Source organism: Dermochelys coriacea, chromosome 7 (assembly GCF_009764565.3).
Source record: "Dermochelys coriacea isolate rDerCor1 chromosome 7, rDerCor1.pri.v4, whole genome shotgun sequence".
In the NCBI taxonomy this organism is placed as follows: domain Eukaryota; kingdom Metazoa; phylum Chordata; order Testudines; family Dermochelyidae; genus Dermochelys; species Dermochelys coriacea.
Genome location: NC_050074.1, coordinates 104,576,664 through 104,587,936, shown reverse-complemented (window position 1 = coordinate 104,587,936; position 11,273 = coordinate 104,576,664). Strand labels below are relative to the sequence as shown.

Here is an 11,273-nt window from a genome sequence, read left to right as displayed (position 1 = left end):
ATAAACTGAAGAGTTATAAGTCACCAATTGGTATTACTGAAACCTGCTGGGTTGACTCGCACAATTGGATTGTTAAAATCAATGTTTATAATAACCTGTTTAGGAAGGATTGAGTGTGCAAAAGGGGAGGGGAAGTGGCACTCTGTCAAAGTTGACATTACCTGTTCCCAAGTCACTGATAAATTGGAAGAAAAAAAAAGATCTTGAATGCTTATGGATCCATGTCCTAACAGATAAAGTACAAGCAGTGGTGTTCGCTCATGTCTGCTACAACCTACCAAATCATATAGAGAACATGCTGACCACTTCTTATTCACCTATCTATAATGTGCAGGGAAAACAGCTACATGATCATGGTGGACTTAAATTGGAGTGACAGATGCTGGAGGGCTCATGCTGCCAGTACTAAAACATCCTTGGAATTTCCAAACATTAGAAATGACAATTTCCTAACTCAAAATGTGTTGCAGCCAATATGGGGGAATTCTTTATTAGATCTTGTTCTAACAGAAAAAGAGGACTCAATCACATAACTGAAAATTAATGGTAGCTGAGATACATGACTTGATCACATTTGAAATGTACAAGCAAAATAAAGTCCAGACCAGTAATATATATACTTGGGGCCAATTTACAATACTTTCTGTCTTATTTTCTATCCCTTTCCTAATCGTTCCTAACGTACTGTTTGTTAACCTTTTTGACTACTACTGGGCATTGAGCAGACGTCAGAGAACTATCCACAATGACTCCAAGATCTCTTTCTTGGGTGGTAACAGCTAATTTAGAACCTATCATTGCATATGTATAATTACACTTATCAACACTGAATTTTACCTGCCATTTTGATACCATGCTGGATCAAAACTGATCCAACTAGTCTACCATATGATCCCTGATGGTGGCTAGTATCAAATGCTTTAGAGTAAGGTGCAAGAGACCCTGCAGTAGGAAGTTCTTGGATAACCTGCCCCCAAGGAAAGTTTCCATAGGTTCCTAGAACCCAATAGTTACAGGCTGAAATGTGAGTGTATGTCTTGGTTTAAAACTTTTTTGTATTGTAACAAAACTGGGCTATTATATTTAATATTAGGACAGATATTCTAGTTAGCCATATAAATAACCAATCCTGTTTTGAATCTTGATAAGCTGTTGGCCTTCACTGATACCCTGTGGCAATGAGTACCACAGACTAATTTTATTGGATGAAAAAGTATTTGCTCTTAACAGTTTTGGGTTTGTCCACTTTACATTTAATCTAGTCTTCCCTTGCTCTTGCATTGTGAAAGGGTAAATATTAGGGCTGTCAAGCGATTAAAAAATTAATTGCGATTAGTTGCACGATTAAAAAAATTAATTGCGATTAATTGTGCTGTTAAACAATAACAGAATACCATTTATTTAAATATTTTTGGATGTTTTCTATATTTTCAAATATTGATTTTAATTACAACATGGAATAGAAAGTGTACAGTGCTCACTTTATTTTTTATTACAAATATTTGCAAGGTAAAAAAAAAACATGACTGCGGGGGAGGAGGAACAGCGGGGAAGGGGTCGGGGACTAGTCTCCACGGCCAGGAGCTCAGGGGCTGGGTAGGATGGTCCCGCGGGCCGGAGGTGGCCCAGGGGCCCTAGTTTGCCCATCTCTGTTATAGACTAACAAATTTATTTGGGCATAAGCTTTCATGGGCTAAAACCTCCCCGCCCCCAAAAAGTGATTTTTCATCCTCTTGATAATAGCCCACTTCGATTGATTTGTCTCAATCCCCCACTGGGTAAGGCAACTCCGATCTTTTCATGTACTGCTATATATATCTTCCTAGTGTATTTTCCACTCCATGCATCTGATGAAGTGGGTTTTAGCCCATGAAAGCTTATGCCCAAATAAATTTGTTAGTCTATATAGTACTCCTCGTTGTTCTTTCTTTAATTTCACGATCACATGCTATTTTTTCCACAGGGCCTCTGGCTCATTCAGTACACAGGACCTGCTCTGGGAATGAATAAGGGTTGCATGTGAAAGACATTGTGTGTGTGCAGGACTCCTGCTTTGTTTGTTGCAGAAACTGGAAGGTGTGCAGTGAATGAAGTAGGGCACCACAGGAGGAAAAAGGATGGCTTCACAGTTAGGCAGTTGTATGCTGCCTTGGAGAACTGGATTCTATCCCTTTCTCCACCATGCAACTTCCTATGGGATGCTAGTCCACTTCTACCAAATGGATCACAGCCCACTGTTTGCCTGACTTGATGTCCTGTGGTCTGATTTGCAGAAGTGCTGAGCACTTACAGCTGTAACTGAAGTCAATGGGAGCTGGGCTTTGAACATATGAAGGGCTTTATAAAGCCAAGTACTTGGAAGAATCAGGTCCTAGTTGTCTCAAATTGGGCATCCAAAATTAGTGGAAACTTTTGACCTTAGTTCCATAAAATGGGTATTATACTACCCCCTTATCTCATAGGGTTGTCGTGAAGATTAATTATTTAATGTTTATGAAGCACTCATATACTAAAGCTATGAGTGTCATGGAGCTGTAGTTCTCAACAAGGAGTCTGGGGCTGCCAAGCATGGCTGACATTAGACTTGGTAGGGCCCAGCGCAGAAAGCCAATGCCCTGCCACGCGGGACTTCAACAAGGGGCCCCGAGCTCCACCACCCAGGGCTGAAGCTGAAGCCTGAGCAATTTAGCTTCATTGTGCCCCCTGTGGCATGGTGCCCCAGGCAGTTGCCCTACTTGCCACTCCATAACGCTGGCCCTGGCTTTTATATACAACTGTTTTGGCATACCTGGGCCATGGAGCTTTTATAGTATTTTGAGGGGAAGGGGCTCAGAAAGAAAAAGACTGAGAACTCCTGTCACAGAGGAAATTATTTGATTCTGTCTACAAAGCAGGTCTGAATTTGTGCAGTAAATTGGACTCACTGAACAATTAGGATAAAACAAAATATTAAATAGTTGCTAATTAGAGAACAACATCCATCCTGTGTTTTGAAAGAGGCAGGGTCTTGTGGAAAAAAAATAAAATGTGATCACATCATTCAAGACTGCATCATAATGAATATGCACAAGTGGGCTGAATTAAAGTAATCTTAATTCCTGATTTCCTAACTTTTGAGTACTTGATTTTGCAATCTTAATGTTCTTTTAACATTTTAAAATGTAATATGCATACAAGACACTCATAAACCAAAAGGAGATTGTCCATAAGGGTGCTGTACCGATTTAACAAAATCAATTTCTAAATGGGTTCAGTTGTATCAGTATAATTTTCTTGTGTAGAACGGCTTAATTTTCCTATCCAAAGGCGTGGCTACATGAACATTTACTATGCGGCAAGATGGGGTCTAAATCTACAGCATTGCAGCATGCCTCCTGCTAACTGTCTGTGTGGACCCTGCTGATGTGCACTAAAAGTTCCCTAGTGTGCATTGTAAGTTTTCATGTAGACATGCCCCAAGATGGTATATGGTTGTCAATAAACTAAAACTAACCTAGTTTAGTTTAACAATAAATAAAAATAAACTAAAACAGGAATACAGTATCCTGTGTCCAAGTCACTCATTTCTCTCCCAACAAGGAATTAACCCATCCCAACATCCCCTTTGTTGACCATTTGGAATCCATTTAAGGTTTAATAAGAGTTAAATCTACCTTTTAATTTTACTTTGAAAGATAAAATAATAGATAAAGCAAAATTAGTGGTGTAATTTACATAAACTTTCACAAATTCTGTCATGGATTAAAATCTGGTTGAGATACAGTAAACTGCAGAGATAAATGTGCAGGCCCTGGACGTGGAAAGAAGTTAATAGTCAGATGCCCCATGGAATAGTATAGACAAGACTATTATTCAAAATATTTTTTAACAATCTGAAATAAGGGTGAACTGTATGATGGCAACATTTTCTGACAAAAGGAAAACGTGTAGTTTTAGTAGTATCTAGGGAGGCATCGACAAAATTAAGCAATTGAGCAAAAAATGGGAGATTAAATTAATGTAGACAAATGCAAGATAATAACATTTGACTAATAACAATTTAACCTACTCCATGTTACACTAAAGCTTTCTGAATTCATTCTGTCTTCTAAAATGTTTGGATTAAATCCTGATCCCTTTGAAATCAATGGAAAAGCTCTCTGTGACTTCAATAGGTCCAGGATTTCACCTTTGTGTTTTTAAATAAACCTGAAAATGTACAGGTAAAAGAAAAAGGTATTCAGATTTTACATGTGATATTATTATATATAGGTAAAACAAAAATATATGGTGCAATGTTATTATATACTGATAGGTCCAAGTGTAGTTGGTACAGAGTTTTTCTACATATACATATGTGACTATTTGGTGCAGAATTATTAGGATCTGATAAGTGTGCAAGTGGTGTTTATTCAGAATATAAATAAGAGTCTGATATTTCTAAACAGTACTTTTTAAATTTTAGCTTGAGGCCTTTATTAACTATTTCTTGCATATTGCAAGAAATTCAGTGGTTAAAACCCAATACTTACCTTTCCCCAAAACCTACAAGAACTCAGCCAATTAATAGTATCTTGGCAGGCAGCTGGAAATAGATGCCACTTACTTTACCTATTTATAATTATCAGGAAAATAGTGGAATTGTACATTTGTATATAAATATTGTATATATTTGATATTGCTCTCCCTCCATCTTTTATATTTCACTTGTCGTCTTAGGCTCCAATCCTTCAAGTTACAATGTGTGGGCAGATCCCTGTGCCCACACAAAGCCCCACTGAAGTCAATAGGACTTTGTGGGCACAGGGTCTACCCTTGCGTTGTAAGTAAACTCTTTAGGACAAGGACAGTGTCTTAATCATAGAACTGGAAGGGACCTCGAGAAGTCATCTCGGCCAGTCTCCTGCACTCAAGACAGGACTAAATATTATTTAGACCATCCCTGACAGATGTTTGTCCAACCTGCTCTTAAAAATCCCTTAAAATCTTAAAAATGATGGAGATTCAACCACCTCCTTAGGCAATTTATTCCAGTACTTAATCATTGTGACAGTTAGGATGTTTTTCCTAACGTCCAACCTAAACCACACTTGCTGCAATTTAAGCCCATTGCTTCTTGTCCTATTCTCAGGGGTTAGGAACAACAATTTTTCTCCCTCCTCCTTGTAACAACCTTTTATGTATTTGAAAACTGTTATCGTGTCCCCTCTCAGTCTTCTCTTCTCCAGACTAAACAAACCTAATTTTTTCAATCTTCCCTTATAAGTCATGGTTTTTAGATCTTTAATCATTTTTGTTGCTCTTCTCTGGATTTTCTCCAATTTGTCCACAACTTTCCTGAACTGTAGCGCCCAGAACTGGACACAATACTCCCAGTTCAGGCCTAAGCAGCATGGAGTAGAGCGGAAGAATTACTTCTCTTGTCTTGCTTACAATACTCCTGCTAATACATCCCAGAATGATGTTTGGTTTTTTTGCAAGAGCATTACACTGTGGACTCATATTTAGCTTGTGTTCCACTATGATCCCCAGATCCCTTCCTAGGCAGTCATTTCCCATTTTGTATGTGTGCAACTGATTGTTCCTTCCTAAGTGGAGTACTTTGCATTTGTCCTTATTGAATTTCATCCTATTTACTTCAGACCATTTCTCCAGTTTGTCCAGATCATTCTGAATTTTAATCTTATCCTCCAAAGCACTTGCAACCCCTCCCAGCTTGGTATCAACCACAGACTTTATAAGTGTACTTTCTGTGCCATTATCTAAATCATTGCTGAAGATATTGAACAGAACCAGACCCAGAACCGATCCCTGAGGGACACCACTCGTTATGCCCTTCCAGCATGACTGTGAACCACTGATAACTACTCTCTGGGAATGATTTTCCAACCAGTTATGCACCCAACTTATAATAGCTCCATCTAGGCTGTATTTTCCTAGTTTGTTTATTACAATACACTACAGTAAAAAGCACAATGGGGCCTTGATATTGACTGAGGCCTCTAGACAACAGTATAATATAAATTTAGTAATAAATAAGCAGAGCAGCAAAAATAGTGAACCATAAATTAAATTTTAAAAATTATTTGTTTTAATAATTAACAATGTTATTAGGAAAACAGTTAAGGAAATCTGCTATTTAAAAATATATGAACTCGATATTAAATATTAAGTAAATAGCACATAGTAAGTATTCTGTAGTACCCCCTTGGGAACTTTTGCCACTCTTAGCATCTCCTGAAACAATCACAATTTGATTACGAAGAAGACTCTCCATGGAAGCATAATCACTTTCCAAAATGGAAGTTCCTCTCTTTCTTTCAAAAGTTTATAATGAGATGAGTATGGTAATCCATCAAAAGGTTTATGCTCTAAATCTCCTTCACATACTAACATCTCTTCTTCGTCACCATTGCTAATTCTGAGAAGTAGTGTTTCTCTGAAGAAAAGGTTAAAAACTTCATTTCTCCCTCATGTATTATTCCCAGCAATGAAGCACTGGTGCTGGAACCCTAATGGAGACCTTTGTATTAATAAATCATTCATACCCTACAAAGTTGAAGAAATCCATTGCTACTCAGTTCAGAATAAATATTCCTTGAGTCTTCAGTTCAAAAGGTCAGAAAACTTTTTGTCCTGGGCTGTTCTATTTGATGTCTTTGTCTTTTTGCTACCTCTGAAATTGTGTAGTAATACATATTTTAAAAGTGCTAAAAACCAAAACACACAGTTAAGATGGTTCTGTTGAAAGGTATTTTAACACAAGCCAATTACTTTCTGCATTTTAACAGCCTGTTTACTGAAGTCAGATAATTAATAATAGTTGGTTTGTTTCCTTGCACTGTTGTCTATGGCTCCAAGACCAGTAATTAGGCAGAGAGTGTGCTGAGCCTGACCTTTATCACACATGGCTGCATCCTGACCGATTGTGAATAGAAAATTACAGGTGTGATTATTGAGACTGTAACCCTTCTGCAAGTCAGAGTCGGCAGCAACAAGGGCTGGGGTCAGTATCTAGAGGTTCCTTTTCAACAGTACAACACAAACCCAGCTCGAGTCCCCACCCAATGACCTGGGACAATTACATACCCCCCCCCCGGGTGCCTCTAAGAGGCAATGCTTTCCCTCTTGAAAGCACTGAATCTGAGTATAGCAAAGAAACTTTTAGGGAGGGAAGTAACTCAGCATTAATTTTGGAAAACACCGCAAACAGGGGTCATAATTAAGGCTATGATTATGTCACGGAGGTCACGGAATCCGTGACTTCCATTGACCTCAGTGACATTTTCTGCCCTGGGGCTGGAGCTCCCAGCCAGCCCTGCCCCTGCAGTTCCCAGCCCCCACGCTGGTGGAGGGACCCTACAGCTGCCCAGCCACGACAAGTGGCAGGGGGCTGTTGGACCCTGCAGCTGTCCAGCCACAGTGGGCAGCCAGGGATTCCCCACAGCTGCCCAGCTACGGTGAGACCATGCAGCTGCTCAGCTGTGGCCAGTAGCTGAGGGACCCTGCAGCTCTCACCTGCCCTGGTGGCAAGGGGATCCCACAGCAGCCCAGCCCCGTGGGCAGGGGGCCCCAGAGCTCCCACATACCACAGTGGCGAGGGACCCTGGAGTCCCAGCAGCAGTGGGTGCTGAACCCGTCTACCCCTTTTGTCGGGGATATTTTTAGTGAAAGTCAGGGACAGGTCAGGGGCTTCCGTGAATTTTTGTTTATTGCCCGTGACAAAAATATCTGTGACAAAAATTTAGCCTTAATCATAATCATAAACGATGAGCAAAAGACCCCGCTCAAGTAAGTTTTCCCTCAAGTTCTTAAGTCCAGCAACCAAAAGTCCCTTTAACGTACCCATCCTTTCTCTGCACCCCACTCACAGTTGTTGTTTGTCAGCGCAGACGCAGAGTTCAGAAGCGCATCTGCAGAACTTAATTCCCACCTTTTGGGGGAGGGGCGGGATAAGAAGGCATCTAACTCACTCTGCTGCCCGGACACTCGCTCACTGCTCTGCTTCACTGGCTGCCCTGCCTGGCCGATCACCATGCCTCTCCGCCGGGCTCCACTCCAATCCTCTTCTTCAGCCACCCTGCTGGCCGATCCCCTCACGTCTCTGCCAGCCGCCCTGCTGGCCGATTGCCGCACCTCTTTGCTGGGCTCTGCTCTGCTCCTCTCTGCCAGCCACCCTGCTGGCTGATTGCCACGCCTCTCTGCAGGGTTTTGTTCCGGTCCTCTCCACCGGTCGCCTTGCTGGTCAATTTCCATGCCTCTCCACTGGCTTCCCTTCCAGCTGATCACCAATCCATCAGGATGTCTTCAGGTCCCACCGCTCAATACAGCTCTCAGTGATCACAGCTGTTAGTGGGGCAGTCTCTTTGCATAAGAGACACTGTCCCAAGGGAAGTCTAATGCTTAGACCAAGGTATCAGTGATTTCAGTTCTGCAGTGTGTAACAAGACTCTCAATTGAATCTAAATTAGCTCTTTTATTACACAATGGAAAGAGGAAGGGTCAAATAATATCTAAGACTCTTAAGCAGAACTCACCTTCCCTCTCCACTCAGTGGGCTTTGGAACCCATGTCCCCAGCCTAGTGAGTGCCATTTAGTTGAGGGAGAATCCCTCAATCGGGGTATGCCAAGTACAGTTCTGCTGCCCTTGATTCACACAACAAGGATAACAACACTTTATTACTCCTGCCCCAATAACAAGGAGACTGGGGATCCAACACCAGCCAAAAGTGATCATTTGGGCAAACAATCTCATCATGCTGAGCACCTAGAGAGGGTGGGTGTGCCCATGCAAATGAGATCAGTTCCTGAAATCCTCTTCCACAGCTCACCAGTAGATGTCAGGGAAGCGCTCATTCAATCTTTGCTTACATGACTGTGAAGATGGTCATGTGGTTATCCCATTATAATTAAGGCTACATTTTAGTCACGGGTATTTTTAGTAAAAGTCATGGACAGATCACGGGCAGTAAACAAACATTCATGGCCTGTGACCTGACCATGACTTCTACTATATACCGCTGACTAAATCTTGTGGGGAGGGAAGCATAGATATGTCAAAGAAGGAACACAGATATGTCAAATATGTGATATGTCAGATATGTCAAAGAAGGGGCACAGATATGTCAATTGTAGTATTTCAAGACAACCAGAAATGCAACAGAAAGCCAAAATAAGAAATGTAAATAACTCCAGGTACTAGCACTCATTTTACTCAGTTCAACAACCTAACAGTGCACAAGGTATAAAATATTTGTCATTTGAATAAACTTATAATAGCACAATAGAGGTCCTGATCTTGACTGGATCCTCTAAGCACTATTGTCGAACAAACAGTAAATAATAATATTTATAAAATTCTAATTCTGGAAGTGACCTTCTTGTTGAAAAGTCATGAACTATGTGACAATGGCAGTGTGGAAATCCATTTGAAGCAGGCTAGAAAATATCATATTATCTAGCAGCCTTAAACATCCAAAGCCCAGTCCAGACAAGTTTAGTTGCATGCTGCCTCCCCAAACAGACTGCTGACTGCAGTGCCTAATTTGTGCCAGGACTTGCAAAGGCTGAGCCCCAACACCTCTGGACTTGCTGCATCAGTTATGAAAGTAAATCATTGCTTGAGGCCCAGCACCTCTTTCATTACAAATTAAGCACTGGCTGACTGCTATTTAAAACTCTTGGATGCAATGACCGACCAAGTCATCCAGTCTCAGAGTGAAGACAAATACTGATCTCCCTCTGGGAAGCATCTTTGAATGACAGAAGGAACAGATGATTTGTCTGCCCACACTTCAACTTTGCTAAATACTTTCCACAGCCACATCTCAGCCAGCTGTGCCGCAAACTGAACATCAAAGAGACAGGGCTAATTCTGTATGTTGTGCACTCCCTGAAATGTGGTATGGGATGTATCTGTGACATTTACAAGGACTGCTAGAACCCAGTTTTCATTTTCAGCGTAAGGTTGGATGTGCCCAACAGTCATGCACTAGAGATCAGTAGCTTGTCCTTGAGAGGAAAACAAATACCCCGGCATCAGATTGGCTTTTCAAATGTTTAGTTGCAGCAGCCACCACTCCCTCTCCTCAAGCTCAGCATAGACCCTGGCTACAATATAAGTTTTGAGACTACCATATTTTCTTGTTGCTCATTCAAATTTGAAAGTCAGGTTGTGCCTTGGCAAGTAAATTAAAAAAAAATCCTATCATTAATAGGCGACAGTAAGTTTAAACAAGTTTCCAGATCTCTTGAATAATGGTTTAAAAAGCCAGAAAAATATTTGAAAATTAAATATTAATTAAATAATAATTGTTATGACTGTTAAGCCTTTAATAAAACAAGGTGACAATCAGTTTACATTCTCTTTCTTTACTAATTCCACAAGTCATTAAATTTTTTAGCAAGATGGCCATCTTTATACTAGGATCAGAAATATTGACTGGGTATCCTTTAAAATTAGTATAGAACAGAACCTCACTAGTTTAAATAAATGAAGACCCATTGCAGATGAGTGACAAATTAGAGCCTGCTCCTGTTCCCATTGATGTCAATGCAAGTTTTGCTACTGGCTTGAACTATTAATAAATATAATCTGAAAAGGTTCATTCAGAAAACCTTATTGTAGAAAAGTATCAGCTAACAGCACCATTGGGAACCTTTTGGGGTTTCACCATGAATTTTTACCCACTGCCGGCTGGTGATGAAAGCAAACTTCTCACAGAGCAGGAACTCCAGGCGGTCTGTTATGTTCCAGGACAGAGCATACTTATTTGGGCTGCCTTTTTAGCTTATGAGCCCCATCCATTCCAGTTGCCAAAATAGCTCCTTAGCATACACAGAGGCTGTCCTCTGCTGGCCTGGACCAGAAGTTCACGGTTCCACTTGGGGACCTCCAGAATATCAATGTTCTCCAGAGCTTGCCTGCTTGACATGAACCATCAGTCATGGCTTGTAACTAGACCACTCATATGTTCCACACCTCCAATAAACTTCCTTCCCCCCAAAAAGAGGGTATAGAAATAATTTTAATTTAATTTTCTATGTGTGTCTTACCATGATGTCTGGTTTTCAATGTTGCTCCAAAGACGTCTGAAGTGGATGGTGGTTTTTGTGTGAATAGAATAGAATACAGCCACTGATAAGTATAATCTTTGGACCTTGTATTAATGGCAACCCTTTCATAAACTGTAAAATGTATTTTATACCATGCTCAGACAATAATGTTCTCTGTCTCCCTCCTTTTGAGGTCCTTTCATCTCCACAGGGCAACGGCACTAGGAACCTGGATGTG

At 40.7% G+C, this 11,273-nt stretch overlaps 1 protein-coding gene across 1 annotated transcript in view; it reads right to left on the bottom strand.

Annotated features, from left to right (window-relative positions):
• Positions 1–8,235, bottom strand: part of DHX32 (DEAH-box helicase 32 (putative)) — a 54,724-nt gene extending 46,489 nt beyond the window's left edge. The window contains 3 exon segments of the mRNA XM_043519371.1: positions 6,184–6,270; positions 6,273–6,418; positions 7,913–8,235. Coding sequence (XP_043375306.1) covers positions 6,184–6,270; positions 6,273–6,418; positions 7,913–8,235 — 556 coding nt within the window.
• Between the last annotated feature and the right edge of the window lie 3,038 nt (positions 8,236–11,273).